At 49.8% G+C, this 18,685-nt stretch overlaps 1 protein-coding gene across 1 annotated transcript in view; it reads left to right on the top strand.

Moving 5' to 3' along the window:
- Window positions 1-18,685, top strand: part of tmem184ba (transmembrane protein 184ba) — a 62,107-nt gene that overhangs the window by 10,815 nt on the left and 32,607 nt on the right. Inside the window, exon 2 of the mRNA XM_078237465.1 lies at window positions 1,429-1,594. Coding sequence (XP_078093591.1) covers window positions 1,429-1,594 — 166 coding nt within the window. The remainder of the gene's footprint in view (window positions 1-1,428; window positions 1,595-18,685) is intronic.

The raw sequence follows: 18,685 nt of genomic DNA, 5'->3' as shown, positions 1-18,685 counted from the left end.
GACAGGTACATGGATGGGAAAGGTTTAGAGGGATATTGGGCCAAACACAGGCAAATGGGACGAGTTCAGTTTGGGAAATCTGGTCGTCATGTATAGGACGGCATGGTGGCACAGTGGGTACCACTGCTCCCTCACAGCGCCAGGGACCTGGAATTGATTCCGGCTTCGGGTCACTATGTGTGGAGTTTGCACGTTCTCCCCGTGTCTGCGTGGGTTTCCGACGGGTGCTCCGGTTTCCTCCCACACTCCAAAGATGCGCGGGCCATGTTGATTGGCCGTGCTAAATTACCCCTTAGTGTCAGGGGATTAGCAGGGGAAATATGTGGGGTTATGGGAATAGGGCCTGGGTGGGATTGTGGTCGGTGCAGACTCGATGGGCCGAATGGCCTCCTGCTCTGTAGGGATTCTATGTTGGGCTGAAGGGCCTGTTTCCGTGCTGTATATCTCTGACTCTGAGTGAAGAGTGATGGGCAAAGAGAAGGGACAGAAATTTTAATTATGAAATATAGCTCCCATGGGTCAGGGAACCAGATAAAGAGGTGATGGTCTAGCGTCAATGTCACTGGACCGAGTAATTCAGAGGCCCCCAGGCTAATGCTCTGGGGCACACGGGTTCAAATCGCGCCACGACAGCTGGTGGAATGTAAATTCAATTAATAAATCTGGAATACAAATCTAGCCCTGGTAATAGTGACCACGATGTGGAAATAGTGACCACGACAGCTATTATTAGACAATCCTGCCTGGTTCACTAATGTCCTTTAGGGAAGGAAATCTGCCGTCCTTACCTGGTCTGGCCTACATGTGACTCCAGACCCACAGCAATGAGGTTGCCTCTGGAATGGCCGAGCGAGACACTCAGTTCAAGGGGCAATTAGGGTTGGGCAACAAACGCTGAACTTTTCGGTGACGCACGCATCGCTTGAAAGAATTAAGAAAATTCTCTGCTACGTACAGTAGCACAGTGGTCAGCACTGCTGCCTCACAGCGCCAGAGACCCGGGTTCAATTCCGGCCTTGGGTCACTGTCTGTGCGGAGTCTGCATGTTCTCCCTGTCGGTTTCCTCCAGGTGCTCCGGTTTCCTCCCACACTCCAAAGATGTGCGACTTAAGTTGATTGGCCATGCTAAATTGCCCCTTAGTGTCCAAAGATGTGCAGGTTAGGTGGATTGGCCATGATCAATGTGCGGGGTTACCGGGTTAGGGTGGAGGATTGGGCCTGTGTAGGGTACTCTTTCAGAGAGTTGGTACAGACTCGATGGGCCAAACGGCCTCTTCTGCACTGTAGGGATTCGATGATTCTACGTGCTGTTTGAAGAGCGCCCCTGGTTCTGTTGTGCTGAGCGATCACCGTCCCCCTCAAGTCCCTCTCCCACCTCCTCTGTCTCCTGCGCTGACAACTCTTTTTTTGCACTTTTTATTTTGGCAGATTTATTTGCACCTGCGATGTTACAGCATGCCAAACGAGCAGCGATATATCGTCCGCATCCTCTTCATCGTCCCCATCTACGCTTTTGACTCTTGGCTCAGCCTCCTGTTCTTCACCAACGACCAGTACTACGTGTATTTTGACACAGTCCGTGACTGCTACGAGGGTAGGTGAACACTGACTGTGGGGTTTGCAGGCAGTGGGTTAAGCATCTTCTTCCTGAAGGAGGATGTCTGCTCCCTCAGCTCTGGGGGGGGGCTATGCTGCTGACTGCAGTAACTCAGAGGCAGCTGAGAGATTGAATTCAGTACATGTGGCTGAGATACAGATAAACCCTTATCGAATTGAAATATGTAGCAGGCTGGAGGGGCTGAATGGACTCTCTCCTTATGGTCCCTGTGCCCCTTTTCCTCCACACCTCTCTCTCTCTGTGCCTCTGCTTCTCTCTCTCTCTGTGCCCCTCTCTCTGTCTTTCCCCCGATCTCCACCTGTGACCCCCTCTTCCCCACCAACCCTCTTTTGCTCTCTCTCTATGTATGCCCCTCTCTCTTGTTCTCTCTCTTTCGTGTTCGCTCTCTCTCGTGTTCTCTCTCTCTCCTTTTCACTCTCTGCCTCTCTCTCTCTCTGCCTCTCTCTCTTTGCCTCTCTCTCTCTCTCTGTGCCTCTGCCTTTCTCTCTCTCTCTCTCTGTGCCTCTGCCTCTCTCTCTCTCTCTGTGCCCCTCTCTCGGTCTTTCCCCCAGTCTCCATCTGTGACCCTCTCTTCCCCTCCGACCCTCTTTTGCTCTCTCTCTATGTATGCCCCTCTCTCTTGTTCTCTCTCTCGTGTTCGCTCTCTCTCTCTCTGCCTCTCTCTCTCTCTGCCTCTCTCTCTCTGTGCCCCTCTCTCTCTCTCTCTCTCTGTGCCCCTCTCTCTCTCTCTCTCTCTGTGCCCCTCTCACTCTCTCTCTGTGCCCCTCTCTCTTGTTCTCTCTCATGTTCGCTCTCTCTCTGCCTCTCTCTCTCTCTCTCTACATTGGGTAGCACACACTAGTTTGCTACCTGTGAAAACAGCTGTAGCAGTTTCTAGAAGTGAGCGCGAACATGCTTCCCCTGGGCAGGCCACGGCTGGAGGAACAATCCTGGGTAGATTTGATGGTGTTGTTTATTGAATTTTCCACTGCCCTGTCCCCGTGGCACAGGCCCAGCTGGGTGGCATGTTCAGTTGGTGAGTGAGAGCTGCCAGCTGCCCAGGAGTGGATGCCAAGTCCCCAGAATACCTTTCCTGCTTCAATCTGTTAACATCAGTCACTGACCACTGGCACAGCGAGTCCTATTTCGCCATCACCCTCCGCTCGCTAACCTACACTGGCTCCTGGTCACGCAACTTATCCGAAAATTCTCATTCTTGTTTTCAAATCCTTCCGAGGCCTGATTCCCGCTTCCCGATCTCTGTAATCTCCTCCGTCCCTCCGAGATATCTACACTCCTCTAACTCTGCGAACTTGAGCATCTCCGAGTTGGATAGCCCTACCATCAGTGGCCATGCTTTCTATTCCCTGGGTCTCGAGCTCTGGAATCTCCCCCCCCCCCCCCCCCCTCCACCTCTCAGCCTCCCTCTCCTTCTCTCTGAAGACACTCCTTAAAGCTTTGCCTCTTTGAGCAGGATTTTGGTCATCAGACCTAATATCACCTCATGTGGCTTTGTGTCACACTCTGCTTTCAAGTGTCCTTGTGGGGCATGGGCATCACTGGCTGGGCCAGCATTTGTTGCCCATCTCTAGTCGCCCGTGAACTGAGTGTCTTGCTGGGCCATTTCAGAGGGCAGTTGAGAGTCAACCACATTGCTGTGGCTCTGGAGTCACATGTAGGCCAGACCGGGTAAGGACGGCAGATTTCTTTCCTTAATGGACTTTAATGAACCAGATGGGTTTTATCGATAGTGGTCATCATTAGATTCTTAATTCCAGATATTAGTTTATTTTGTATTAATATCGCAAGTAGGCTTATATTAACACTGCAATGAAGTTGCTGTGAAAATCCCCCAGTCACCACACTCCGGCGCTTGTTCGGGTACACTGACCCAGTCGCGGCACGGTGGCATAGTGGTTAGCACTGCTGCCTCATAGCATCAGGGACCCGGGTTCGATTCCCGGTCTTGGGTCACTGTCTGTGCGGAGTCTGCACGTTCTCCCCGTGTCTGCGTGGGTTTCCTCTGGGTCCTGCGGCTTCCAAAGATGTGCAGATTAGGTGGATTGGCCATTCTAAATCAGCCGTTAATGTCAAGGGATTAGAAGGGTAAATACATGGGGATGAGGGGATAGGGCCTGGGTGGGATTGTGGTCGGTACAGACTTGATGGGCTGAATGGCCTCCTTCTGCACTGTAAGGATTCTATGATTCTATGCTTCCAATGGTGGGCGAGTCCAGAACTAGGGGTCAGAGTTTGAGGATAAGGGGTAAACCTTTTAGAGCTGAGGTGAGGGGAAATTTCTTCACCCAGAGAGTGGTGAATGTGTGGAATTCACTACCACAGAAAGTAGTTGAGGCCAAAACGTTGCGTGATTTCAAGAAGATATTAGATATAGCTCTTGGGGCTAAAGGGATATGGGGGGGAAGGTGGGATCAGGATATTGAATTCGATGATCAGCCATGATCATAATGAATGGTGGAGCAGGCTTGAAGGGCCGAATGGCCTATTCCAGCTTCTAGTTTCTAAAGTTTAAAGTCTGAAGTGTCACAAGTAGGCTTACATTAACACTGCAATGAAGTTACTGTGAAAATCCTCTAGTCGCCACACTCTGGTGCCTGTTCGGGTACACTGAGGGAGAATTTAGCACGGCCGAACGGACCTAACCAGTCTTTCGGACTGTGGGAGGAAACCGGAGCACCCGGAGGAAACCCACGCAGACATGGGGAGAACGTGCAGACTCCGCACAGACAGTGACCCAAGTCGGGAATCGAACCCGGGTCCCTGGTGCTATGAGGCAGCAGTGCTAACCCCTGTGCTGCCCACATTTATTCTAATGACCGTTTTCCCGCACTTGCTCTGTAACCTTTGTACGCCGTGGTGTTTGAAGTGTTCATCAAAATGCTGCTTGAATGTTGTGAGGGTTCCTGCTCTGACCTCCGGTCAGCTGTGAGCGGAAGAATCGAAGCGAGTGCTTTAACTCCGGGGATAGCATCATTCCCTCGGGTGGAGACCGAGGCCAGGCGGAGACACAGCAACATTCTGGGAGCCGCCACCTTGGTCGAGATGTTAAGCCACGGTCCCTTTGCTGGGCCTATTCGTGTGGAAGTTGACAACCTGTCATAGTAAGTTAGAATTAGGCCTGGGAAGCAAACCATTTCTTCCCTTGCTCCCCCGTCCAGAGCAAGGTATTAGACTTTGATCATAAGATCACCTTGCTTTCCTTCACGAGTATCTCGTTCCACCATTAGGCTTGCTTAATGTGATTAAATGTGACTCCCTGGAGGTTTCATCGTATGATTTGACCCCCAGGCTCCAGCCATTAGTCAGCCCACGCACAGCCATCCCTCTGACGCATGGCCTTCCTACGCTATCTGGAAAGCAAAAAAGAACTCATTACCCGATTGGAAGATGTTCGCCTGTCGACTGAACTATTTTTTTAACCCCCTACGTTTACGATAATTTTATATCGGGTAAAGAGAAATGTTCAAAGAATCCATAGAATCCCTACAGTGCAGAAGGAGGCCCTTTGGTCCATTGCGTCAGCACCGACTCTCTGACAGAGCACCCCACCCAGGCCTACTACCCCCCCTGCCCGATCCCCATAACCTCACGCATTCAGCATGGCCAATCCACCCTAAACTACACATCTTTGGACACTAAGGGGCAGTTTAGCATGGCCAATCCACCTAATCTACACATCTTTGGGCACTAAGGGGCAATTTAGCATGGCCAATCCACCTAACCTACACATCTTTGGGCACTAAGGGGCAATTTAGCATGGCCAATCCACCTAACCTACACATCTTTGGGCACTAAGGGGCAATTTAGCATGGCCAATCCACCTAACCTACACATCTTTGGGCACTAAGGGGCAATTTAGCATGGCCAATCCACCTAACCTGCACACCTTTGAACTGTGGGAGGAAACCAGAGGAAACCCACACAATCACAGGGAGAACGTGCAGACTCCACACAGACAGTCACCCGGGTCCCTGGCGCTGTGTGGGAGTGTATAGCGCAGGAGCACGAAACAAGTGCGCCATTCCTCTTTCTATCCCCTTCGTGTCTGCTGGCTGAACTGCGCGGTCAGCCTGAACTTTGACCAGTGACCTCCAGCGCAGGTGCTCCTAGCACGGGGAGAGTTGAAAGGTCAGCCCCCAGTGAGAGACGATGGGCGGCACGGTGGTGGCACAGTGGTTAGCACTGCTGCCTCACAGCGCCAGGGACCCGGGTTCAATTCCCAGCTTGGGTCACCGTCTGTGCGGAGTCTGCACGTTCTCCCCGTGTCTGCGTGGGTTTCCTCCAGTTGCTCCGGTTTCCTCCCACAGTCCGAAAGGCGTGCTGGTTAGGGTGCATTGGCCGTGCTAAATTCTCCCTCAGTGTACCTGAACAGGCGCCGGAGTGTGGCGACTAGGGGATTTTCACAGTAACTTCATTGCAGTGTTAATGTAAGCCTACTTGTAACACTAATAAAATAAACTTAAATGTTACAGTGAAAATCCCACACTCCGGCGCCTGTTCGGGTACACTGAGGGAGAATTTAGCACAGCCAATGCATCTAACCAGCACATCTTTTGGACTGTGGGAGGAAACCGGAGCACCCGGAGGAAAACTGTTTGTATCCCTCTCGCAACTTGTGGGCAATTTAGCATGGCCAATCCCCCTAACCTACACATTTTGGACACTAAGGGAGAATTTAGCATGGTCAATCCATCTAACCTACACATCTTTGGACACTTGGGGGCAATTTAGCATGGCCAATCCACCTAACCTGCACATCTTTGGACATTAAGTGGCAATTTAGCTTGGCCAGTCCACCTAACCTGCACATCTTTGGGCACTAAGAGGCAATTTAGCATGGCCAATCCACTTACCCTACACATCTTTGGACACTAAGGGGCAATTTAGCATGGTCAATCCAACTAACCTGCATATCTTTGGGCACTAAGGGGCAATTTAGCATGGCCAACCCACCTAATCTACACATCTTTGGGCACTAAGGGGCAATTTAGCATGGCCAATCCACCTAACCTGCACACCTTTGAACTGTGGGAGGAAACCAGAGGAAACCCACACAATCACAGGGAGAATGTGCAGACTCCACACAGACAGTCACCCGGGTCCCTGGCGCTGTGTGGGAGTGTATAGCGCAGGAGCACAAAACAAGTGCACCATTCCTCTTTCTATCCCCTTCGTGTCTGCTGGCTGAACTGCGCGGTCAGCCTGAACTTTGACCAGTGACCTCCAGTGCAGGTGCTTCCTGCACGGGGAGAGTTGAAAGGTCAGCCCCCAGTGAGAGACCATGGGCGGCACGGCGGTTAGCACTTCTGCCTCACAGCGCCAGGGACCCGGGTTCAATTCCCAGCTTGGGTCACCGTCTGTGTGGAGTCTGCACGTTCTCCCCGTGTCTGCGTGGGTTTCCTCCGGGTGCTCCGGTTTTCTCCCACGGGTCCAAAAGACGAACTGGTTAAAGTGCATTGGCCAATGCGAAATTCTCCCTCCGTGTACCTGAACTGAGGGTCTGGGTGGGATCATTGTCGGGTGTGGGCTCGATGGGCCGAATGGCTTCCTGCTTTCTGCACTGTCGGGATTCTCTTATTCTCCCATTGAATCTGGAAGGTGTGGCGGAGGCTTTGGTGATGGAAATCCTCTGGCCCACTACTCTGCTTGTAGCAGTAGCCATGCTGTGATTCTGTGTACCAGATAAAGTTTCTAATCACTGCACCAGTGTAACCTGTAATCGCCCCAGCATTGATTTAGCCAACTGAAGTTGTCTGCCGGGGTTGGGGATTCTACCTTGATTGGAACTGGCCAAGAACCATCCATCATACAAGGGAAGCATTGGAGTCAGACTGCTGTTCCATTGCTGAACTCAAACATTGATGTGAAAGAGCTGTTTGCGACTGACTGAACCACCCAATTTAACATTTACCCAGAGAACGACACCTATTGTACCGCACCGTATCTTATCGGATCTGTTGGCTCATTGGGTAATGACTCTAATATTGATCGCGTCACAGGCTTCAAGGACACGCGTCAGCGTGTCAAAACAGCTGGTAAATCATAGATAGAATCATAGAATCCCTGCAGTACAGAAAGAGGCCGTTCGGCCCATCGAGGCTGTACCGACCACAATCCCACCCAGGCCCTATTCCCATAACCCCACATATTTACGCCTGCTAATCCCCCTGACATTAGGGTCAATTTAGCATGGCCGATCAACCTAATCCGCACATCTTTGGACTGTGGGAGGAAACCGGAGCACCCGGAGGAAACCCACGCAGACACGAGGAGAATGTGCAAACTCCACACAGACAGTGACCCAAGCCAGGAATCGAACCCAGGTCCCTGGCGTTGTGACAGCAGTGCTAACCACTGTGCCACCGTGTCAGCATTTTTACGCCTCCCCATTTTTGAACAACTTTTCCTGCCTGTGACTTGCGTGATTGCTAACTTCCAACGGAGCACAGGTACATTCTGTACTCTCTCATTTTCTTCTCTAGTCTTGCGTGTATAGCGCGCAAGAAACAATACTTTTCACTGTATGTTAATACATGTGACAATAATAAATCAAATCAAATGTATTTACGAACTGGGTTAGAATTCCCATAACCCTTCAACCCATTAACAATTAATAATCTGTCTAACTCCTCCTTAAATGTACTCACTGTCCCAGCATCCACTGCACTTTGGGGTAGCAAATTCCACAGATTCCCAACCCTTTGGGAGAAGTAGTTTCTCCTCAACTCTGTTTTAAATTTGCTATCCCCTTATCCTAAGACTCTCTCGTCCCAGAATGTCCCACAAGAGGAAGCATCCGCTCCACGTCTACTTTATCCACACCTTTTATCATCTTGTATACCTCAATTTGATCTCCCCTCATTCGTCTAAAGTCCAGAGAGTGTCGGCCTGAACTGTTCATACATAGAACATAGAACAGTACAGCACAGTACAGGCCCTTCGGCCCACGATGTTGTGCCGAACCTTTTCCGAAACCAAGATCAAGCTATCCCACTCCCTATCATTCTGGTGTGCTCCATGTGCCTATCCAATAACCGCTCGAAAGTTCTTAAAGTGTCCGACTCCACTATCACAGCAGGCAGTCCATTCCACACCCCAACCACTCTGAGTAAAGAACCTACCTCGGACATCCCTCCTATATCTCCCACCACGAACCTTATAGTTATGCTCCCTAGTAACAGCTACATCCACCCGAGGAAATAGTCTCTGAACGTTCACTCTATTTATCCCCCTCGTCACCTTATAAGCCTCTATTAAGTCTCCCCTCAGCCTCCTCCACTCTAAAGAGAAAAGCCCTAGCTCCCTCAACCTTTCCTCATAAGACCTACCCTCCAAACCAGGCAGCATCCTGGTAAATCTCCTCTGCACTCTTTCCAGTGCTTCCACATCCTTCTTATAGTGAGGTGACCAGAACTGCACACAATATTCCAAATGTTCAATCTCTCTTCATACAACAAACCCCTGGGGTGGGACTTTACGACCTCGCTCGGGCCAGGCTCGTAAAATCCCGCCCGCGGCCAACGGAGAATTCCGTCCGGCGAGCCTCGCCCGCCCCGATTTCGGTGATAAAATTCCAGCCCTCATCTCTGGAATCAATCCAGTGAACCTCCTCTGAACTGCCTCCAATGCCACTAGAGCTTTCCTCAAATAAGGGGACCAAAACTGTGTACCCTTGGTGTCCAAAAATTGTGCTTTCGGTCCACACATTGCCTTATGTGGCCCGGGCTGTGCTATTTTACTTTCTGATGCTTTTGTCGAGTGTTTTTTTTTGGGGGATGCTTCATCCCGTTTAAAGGCACCATGTAAACATAAGTCGCCGTGCAGTCGGTTGACCCCGTGGTCCTGCTGTCGGGCTGCAGTGTCCCTTTAATTAAAAGCTGGCCCCTAATACAGGCAGGCCTTCTGAATGGTGTTCACGCAGCACAGTGTTTCGAGGGCGGCCTGTGGGAGCGTCGCGAGGCCCCAGCAAAGCCTTTTGTTTACCAGGGTGACCTGTAAAAGTGGCAACAGATGGCACACACACACTGGGGCGGCGGCCATGTTTGCTTTGCTAGGAGGCCTACCGGGGGGGGGGTATTGGATGTTTGCTCAATAGGCGGTTGCCTAGCGATGTGTTTTGGTTAATCTCCCCGGGGACTTCAGTCGCACAACATCTGCTTGCGTTGCCTAGGGGATGGCATGGGATGTGCAGGCAGGAAGGGAGTTACTGGGAGGGAGGGAGGGCATTGCTGATTCCCCAAATTAAATTTAAAAGGGCCTCATTAAGGACTCTGCAATTGCAGGCCCGAGTTTTTTAAATGGTTTGTTGTCTGCGGCTGGGCAGATTTAACACAGAATGTTTGTTTGCCTGAATAGAAATATCTCCAATCCTCTCTGCTTGCTGTCTCCCCCCCTCTTTTTTTTCGTTCACACCAATTTAACCAACGTGTGTGGGAAGGACTATCTTTAGCAAAACACCGCGTGGAGTTGTTTCTTTATTTTTAAAAAAAAACCTTTCACTCGATCTCCAGCCCCTGCTAATCGGCGACAGAAATAAAACTGTTCTTCGGTTGGCTTGTTCTCTTCCCCGGTATTCTGGAACCCACCCCCTCCCCACCTCTCCCTAACGGTCCTTTAGTGCGCCAACCCCCCCCTGGCCAAGTCACATCCAAAAAGCAAGCACAACCTCTGATTCCAAACGCTTCGCGGGATCGATAAGATTGCAGGAATGTAGAGTCCCTACAGTGCAGAAGGAGGCCATTGGGCCCATCGAGTCTGCACCAACAACAATCCCACCCAGGCGCTATCCCTGTAATCCCATGTATTTACCCTGCTAATCCCCCTGGCACTAAAGGGCAATTTAGCATGGCCAATCCACCTAACCTACACATCTTTGGACACTAAGGGGCAATTTAGCATGGCCAATCCACCTAACCTGCACATCTTTGGACACTAAGGGGCAATTTAGCATGGCCAATCCCCCTAACCTACACATCTTTGGACACTAAGGGGCAATTTAGCATGGCCAATCCACCTAACCTACACATCTTTGGACACTAAGGGACAATTTAGCATGGCCAATCCACCTAACCTGCACATCTTTGGACACTAAGGGGCAATTTAGCATGGCCAATCCACCTAACCTACACATCTTTGGACACTAAGGGGCAATTTAGCATGGCCAATCCACCTAACCCGCACATCTTTGGACACCAAGGGGCAATTTAGCATGGCCAATCCACCTAACCCGCACATCTTTGGACACCTAAGGGGCAATTTAGCATGGCCAATCCAGCTAACCTGCACATCTTTGGACACCAAGGGGCGATTTAGCATGGCCAATCCACCTAACCTGCACATCTTCGGACTGTGGGAGGAAACCGGAGCACCCGGAGGATACCCACGTAGACACGAGGAGAATGTGCAAACTCCACACCGTCACCCGAGACAGGAATTGAACCGGGGTCCCTGGCGCTGTGAGGCAGCAGTGCTGACCACTGTGCCAGCCCTACTGAGGGCATTCTGCCCATTGTGTCTGCCTTGACTCACCGGACGAACAATTCAGCTTTTTATTTATTCATTCATGAGGTGTGGGCATCGCTGGCTGGGCCAGCATTTATTGCCCATCCCTAATTGCCCCTTGAACTGAGTGTCTCGCTGGGCCATTTCAGAGGGCAGTTGAGAGTCAACCACATTGCTGTGGCTCTGGAGTCACATGTAGGCCAGACCGGGTAAGGACGGCAGATTTCCTTCCCTAAAGAACATTAGTGAAACAGATGGGGTTTTTTACGAGAATTGACAATGACTTCAATTCCAGAATTTTATTGAATTCAAATTTCACCATCTGCCGAGGTGGGATTCGAACCCACGTTACCTTTTACCTCAGATTACTAGTCCAGTGAAGATACCACAGCCCCACATGTAAGGGCATTTTCAATTCCTTAGCACTCACCAAATAGATTCTGTCCTTGGCTCCACTGGAGACATCCTCTTTCTGCAGAGCTGGAATGTTCTTGAGTGGGCGGCTGGTTCGTGATGCAGAGCGATGCCCAACAGCGCGGGTTCAATTCCCGTACCGGCTGAGGTTATTCATGAAGGCCCCGCCTTCTCAACCTTGCCCCTCGCCAGAGGCGTGGTGACCCTCTGGCTAAACTCACCACCAGTCACAGCCTATCGTCATCTGGGACAATGGCGATTCTACTTTCACCTTTGCTCCCTTAAACCATGTGCCCATCCCTCCCCCTTTTCCTCCTGGTATTGCGTACAGTTCTGGTCGTCACACTACCAGAAGGATGTGGAGACTTTGGAGAGGGCACAGAAAAGGTTTACCAGGATGTTGCCTGGTTTGGAGGGTATTAGCTATGAGGAGAGATTGGATAAACTTGGTTTGATATCACTTGAATGTCGGAGGCTGAGGGGCGACCTGATAGAAGTTTGCAAAATGATGGGAGGCACGGATAGAATGGATAGAGTCTTTTTCCCAGGGTAGAAATGTCCGTTACTCGGGGACATAGATTTAAGGTAAAAGGGGGAAAGTTTAAAGGAGGTGTGAGAGGCAAGTTTTTTACACAGAGGGTGGTAAGAGCCAGGATTGCGCTGCCAGAGGGGGTGGTAGAAGCAGACACAATAGCAAAGTTTAAGCGGCATCTTGACAGATACATGAATAGGCAGCGAATAGAGGGATACGGACCGCGTAGAGGGAAAAGATCTTTAGTTCAGAAAGGTGTCAGATGTCGACGAAGGCTTGGTGGGCCGAAGGGCCTGTTCCTGTGCTTATCCCTGTGTCTGTGTGGATTTCCTCCCACAGTCCAGAGATGTGTGGGTTAGGTTGATAGGCCATACTAAATTGACCCTAGTGTCAGGGGGATTAACATAGAACGGTACAGCACAGAACAGGCCCTTCGGCCCACGATGTTGTGCCGAGCTTTATCTGAAACCAAGATCAAGCTATCCCACTCCCTATCATCCTAGTGTGCTCCATGTGCCTATCCAATAACCGCTTAAATGTTCCTAAAGTGTCTGACTCCACTATCACTGCAGGCAGTCCATTCCACACCCCAACCACTCTCTGCGTAAAGAACCTACCTCTGATATCCTTCCTGTATCTCCCACCACGAACCCTATAGTTATGCCCCCTTGTAATAGCTCCATCCACCCGAGGAAATAGTCTTTGAACGTTCACTCTATCTATCCCCTTCATCATTTTATAAACCTCTATTAAGTCTCCCCTTAGCCTCCTCCGCTCCAGAGAGAACAGCCCTAGCTCCCTCAACCTTTCCTCATAAGACCTACCCTCCAAACCAGGCAGCATCCTGGTAAATCTCCTCTGCAATCTTTCCAGCGCTTCCACATCCTTCTTATAGTGAGGTGACCAGAACTGCACACAATATTCCAAATGTGGTCTCACCAAGGTCCTGTACAGTTGCAGCATAACCCCACAGCTCTTAAACTCCAACCCCCTGTTAATAAAAGCTACCACACTATATTAGCGGGGTAAATATGTGAGGTTGCAGGAATAGGGCCTGGGTGGGATTGTTTTCGGTACAGACTCATTGGGCCGATGGCCTCCTTCTGCACTAGGGATTCTATGGATTCTATCTCTGGACTGTGGCACGGTGACACAATGGTTAGCACTGCTGCCTCACAGCACCAGGGACACGGGTTCGAATCCCGGCTTGGGTGACTGTCTGTCTGCACGTTCTCCCTGCGTCTGCTTGGATTTCCTCCGGGTGCTCTGGTTTCCTCCCGCAGTCTGAAAGACGTGCTGGTTAGGGTGCACTGGCTATACTAAATTCTCCCTCGGTGTACCCGAACAGGTGCTGGAGTGTGGCGACTAGGGGATTCTCACTGTAATTTCATTGCAGTGTTAATGTAAGCCTACTTGTGACTAATAAAAATAAACTAAACTGTGGGAGGAAACTGGAGGAAACCCACGCAGACACGGGGAGAACGTGCAGACTCCACACAGACAGTGACCCAAGCCGGGAATCGAACCCGGGTCCCTGGCGCTGTGAGGCAGCAGTGCTAACCACTGTGTCAACTTGCCTTCAGGTGGCCTGGGCCCCGAGCTCTGAAATTCTCTCCCTCTATCTGCCAATCCATCCTAACCTGCACATCTTTGGACACTAAGGGACAATTTAGCATGGCTAATCCACCCAACCTGAACATCTTTGGACACTAAGGGGCAATTTAGCATGGCCAATCCACCCAACCTGCACATTTTTGGACACTGAGAGGCAATTTAGCATGGCTAATCCACCTAACCTGAACATCTTTGGACACTAAGGGGCAATTTAGCATGGCCAATCCACCCAACCTGCATATCTTTGGACACTAAGGGGCAATTTAGCATGGCCAATCCACTCTAACCTGCACATCTTTGGAGTGTGGGAGGAAACCCGAGCATCCGCCTTAACTCGCCTTCCATCTTCAAGAGACTTCTTACTCTTTGACCAAACATTTTCTCATGTGATCCAATATCCCCTTATGTAGCTTGGTGTCATACGTGGCTTTGTACTGCTCTTGTGTAGCACCCTGGGGGATGATTTACTTACAGTAAAAGCCTTCTATAAATACAAGTTGTTGTGTTTTAACAGTATGGTTTGTTTTCCATCTGCTGCTGGCATGTGCTGATGTGCTGGGATTGACACGTGAATGTGTGTTACCCTGGGCACTTTAAGACACTTTTTTTAACCCTAACACTCATCCACTTAAGGAAACAATGCTTGATCCTCTAACCCATGATCCCATGTTGGGTGTGGACACTTGAGTTGGTGACAGTCAGAAGATTTAACCCAGTTTAAATCACTCGGGGGCGGGGAACTGTTATACTAGAGGGATCTTGGAGTGTCAATGTGTTTCCTCCACCAGGGGACTATGTTGTTTGTTTCTCTTCTCCCGCACATTCCCGTAGCAGCACGGTGACACAGTGGTTAGCACTGCTGCCCCACAGCGCCAGGGACCCGGGTTCGATTCCGGCCTCAGGTGACTGTCTGTGTGGAGTTTGCACATTCTCCCCTGTCTCTGCGTGGGTTTCCTCCCACAGTCCAAAGATGTGCAGGTTAGGTGGACTGGCCATGCCAAATTGTCCCTTAGTGTCCAAAGATGTGCAGATTACGTAGATTGGCCATGATAAATTGTCCTTTAGTAACCAAAGGTGTGCAGGTTAGGGGGATTGGCCATGCTAAATTGCCCCTTAACGTCCAAAGGTGTGCAGATTAGGTGGATTGGACATGCTAATTGTCCCTTAGTAACCAAAGATGTGTGGGTTAGGTGGATTGGACATGCTAAATTGTCCCTTAAAAACCAAAGATTTGTGGGTTAGGTGGATTGGACATGCTAATTGTCCCTTAGTAACCAAAGATGTGTGGGTTAGGTGGATTGGACATGCTAAATTGTCCCTTAGTAACCAAAGATGTGCAGGTTAGTGGGATTGGCCATGCTAAATTGCCCCTTAGCGTCCAAAGATTTGATTTGATTTATTATTGTCACACGTATCAGTATACAGTGAAAAGTATTGTTTCTTGCGTGCTATCCAGACAAAGCATACCGTTCATAGAGAAGGAAAGGAGAGAGTGCAGAATGTAGTGTTACAGTGACAGCTAGGGTGTAGAGAAAGATCAACTTAGTGCAAGGTAGGTCCATTCAAAAGTCTGATGGCAGCAGGGAAGAAGCTGTTCTTGAGTCGGTTGGTACATGACCTCAGACTTTTGTATCTTTTTCCCGACGGAAGAAGGTGGAAGAGAGAATGTCCGGGGTGCGTGGGATCCTTGATTATGCTGGCTGCTATCCCTGAGGCAGCGGGAAGTGTAGCCGGAGTCAATGGATGGGAAGCTGGTTTGTGTGATGGATTGGACAGATGTGCAGGTTAGGTGGATTGGCCATGCTAAGTTGCCCCTTAGTGTCAGGGGGATTAGCAGGGTAAATATGTGAGGTTACGGGGATAGGGCCTGGGTGGCAATGTTGTCGGTGCAGGCTCGATGGGCCGAATGGCCTCCTCCTGCACTGTAGGGATTCTATGATAGCAAATCTTTACCCAGAACACTAGTCTGTCGCCAGTGGTGCATCGATCTATTCCAATTCTCTTCCCGTACCTAGTGGTGCACTAAGGCAGACTTTCATCTGTTTCCATAGCGAATCATTCCCGGAACAGCTTGCTAGTCTGTCACCAAGGGTCTTATAGCTTGAGGGTGCCACTCCACATCAAGCGTGGCTGTCCAGGATTCTCTCCAGCTCTTACCGCCAGCCATTGGCGTGTTTGGAAGGATTTTGCAGGTTGAACGCACCTTCCTCAGCCATCAAGTCCTGGGGTGGGACTCGAACCCGGAGCTTCTGGCTCAGAGGCAGGGGCGCTCACCCCACTGCGCCACAAGAGCTCCGGGGCACTATGGATAGAGTTCAGTTTAGTAAATGGAAGTACCATGTACATAATGGGTAGCACTAAATAGTTATCGTAATGAAAAATTCATTAAAGTAATGAATACACAGCTGTCACCCCACACGCGGAGGTTTAGTAATGTTTAAATAGTCTCTCTTGAATTTTATTTTAAACAACAACCTGCTTTGATATAACACCTTTAACATTGTATAAAGTGTACACAGATGTGTCATACTGATCCGCATAAGAGGATATGAGAACAGGTCACCTAAAGCATGATTTTAAAAAAAAATAGCTTTAAGCGTCTAAAAGGAGAATTGTTTAATGTTCATTTATTAGTGTCACAAGTAGGCTTACATTAACACTGCAATGAAGTTACTGTGAAAATCCCCCAGTCGCTACACTCCGGCGCCTGTTCGGACACACTGAGGGAGAACTTAGCACCCTAACCAGCATGTCTTTCGGACTGTGGGAGGAAACCGGAGCACCCGGAGGAAACCCACGCAGACACGGGGAGAACGTGCAGACTCCGCACAGACTCCGCACAGACAGTGACCTAAGCCGGGAATCGAACCCGGGTCCCTGGAGCTGTGAGGCAGCAGTGCTAGCCACCGTGCCGCCCACATAGGTGCGTCATACTGAACCGCATAAGAGGATATGAGGGCAGGTGACCAAAAGCATGGTTTAAAAAAATATATATAGATGTGGGAAGTGTCTAAAAGGAGGAGAATTGGAGGGATGTACCGAGGGAATTCCAGAGTTGAAGGCCTAAGGAGCTCAAGACATGGCTGCCAAAAGTGGGGAGGGGCGGGTGGTCTCAGATGGTGGTAAGGTTGGAGAAGGCGAGAGAAAGAGAGGGTCTGTCACTGGCAATAACAAATCTCTCCCTGTCTCAAGGCGCTACAGATCATTGGGGACGGGAGGGTGGAGGTGAACACTTGTCATGTGGCAAACTAGGCCCAACTTTGCCAATACCTGGAGTTCTCTGCACCATTTTGGCCTCCTTGCTTGTGGAGGGATTGCCTTCCTTTGGAAGCAGTTCAGAGAAGTTTCACTGGGCTGATTTTGTGATGAAGGGGTTGTCTTGTGAGGAAAGGTTGAGCAGGTTGGGTCTGTACGCACTGGAGTTCAGAAGAACTAGGGGCGATCTTGTGTGGGGGAGATGGTGGCACAGTGGTAATGTCACTGGACTAGTGATCCGGAGGCCCCGGAGAATGCTTCCCCCCCCCCCCCCATGGAGATTAAATTCAATTAATAAAATCCGGAATTGAAAGTTAGTCTCTGTAGTGAATTGTAGAATCCCACATTCCAAAGATATGCAGATGAGGTGGATTGGCCATGCTAAATTGCCCCTCAGTGTCCAAACATGTGCAAGTTGGGTGTATTGGCCATGCTAAATTGCCCCTTAGTGTAAGGGGGATTAGGAGGGTGAATACATGGAGATACGGGGAAAGGGTCTGGGTGGGATAGTTGTTGGAGCAGGCTCGATGGGCTAAACGGCTCCCATTTCTTATGATCTGTAATGATAAACTAGTAAGGGCAACAGACTCTTGGTAACTACATTGAGAGTTCCTGGTTTTGGCATTACAGGGCAGTAAGTGAGAGCTACGCTAACCAATCTTGGGGCCGCAATTAGTGATTGGTCCCAAGTTGCCTTGGGGTAAACTTCAGCCCGGATTCCCACTCTTGATCCCTCTGACTGCTCTTGATGAGGGTTCCCAATCCAGGGTATCCGGGAGGAACGATTCCCTGGCTTGGGTGGCGAGTTGGCATCTCTCCCAATCTTCATGCTGGGTTCGAGTTTCATGAGTTCCAGGAGGTGAGAGGCTGAATGGCCTCCACGTGTTCCTATTGACTGGTCATTGTTTCCTTGCATCATCAAGGAGCATGGTTGAGACTTCAACCATTACTCAACTCGCAAGCTTAGTAATATTGTGCTTGCCTTGGCTGGGATGGAGGTGAGAAAGATGGTTTATCAACTCCCAAGAATTCACATTGAATTTGTACTGTTTCCACAAGGAAGCAAAACTCCATGTTTAATTTTAAAAATCAAATTAACCAGTTTCTAATTATATTTTTGATTTGATTTATTATTGTCACATCTATTAGTATGCAGTGGAAAGTATTGTTTCTTGCATATCTATACAGACAAAGCATACCAATCATAGAGAAGGAAAGGAGAGAGTGCAGAATGTAGTGTTACAGTCATAGCTAGGGTGTAGAGAAAGATCAACTTAGTGCAAGGTAAGTCCATTCAAAAGTCTGACAGCAGCAGGGAAGAAGCTGTTCTTGAGTCGGTTGGTGCGTGATCTCAGACTTTTGTATCTTTTTCTCAACGGAAGAAGGTGGAAGAGAGAATGTCCGGGGTGCGTGGGGTCCTTAATTATGCTGGCTGATTTCCCGAGGCAGCAGGAAGTGTAGGTGGAGTCGATGGATAGGAGGCTGGTTTGCGTGATGGGCTGGGCTTTATTCACAACCTTTTGTAGTTTCCCGCGGTCTTGGGCAGAGCAGGAGCCAGACCAAGCTGTGATGCAACCAGAAAGAATGCTTTCTATGGTGCATCTGTAAAAGTTAGTGAGAGTTGTAGCTGACATGCCAAATTTTCTTAGTCTTCTGAGAAAATAGAGGCGTTGGTGGGCTTTCTTAACTATAGTGTCAGCATGGAGGGACCAATCCTTTTTTAGCCCTTGTATCACAGAATCATTACAGTA

This window comes from Mustelus asterias, chromosome 21 (assembly GCF_964213995.1).
Source record: "Mustelus asterias chromosome 21, sMusAst1.hap1.1, whole genome shotgun sequence".
Lineage (NCBI taxonomy): Eukaryota > Metazoa > Chordata > Chondrichthyes > Carcharhiniformes > Triakidae > Mustelus > Mustelus asterias.
This window is presented reverse-complemented; position numbering and strand designations above follow the sequence as displayed.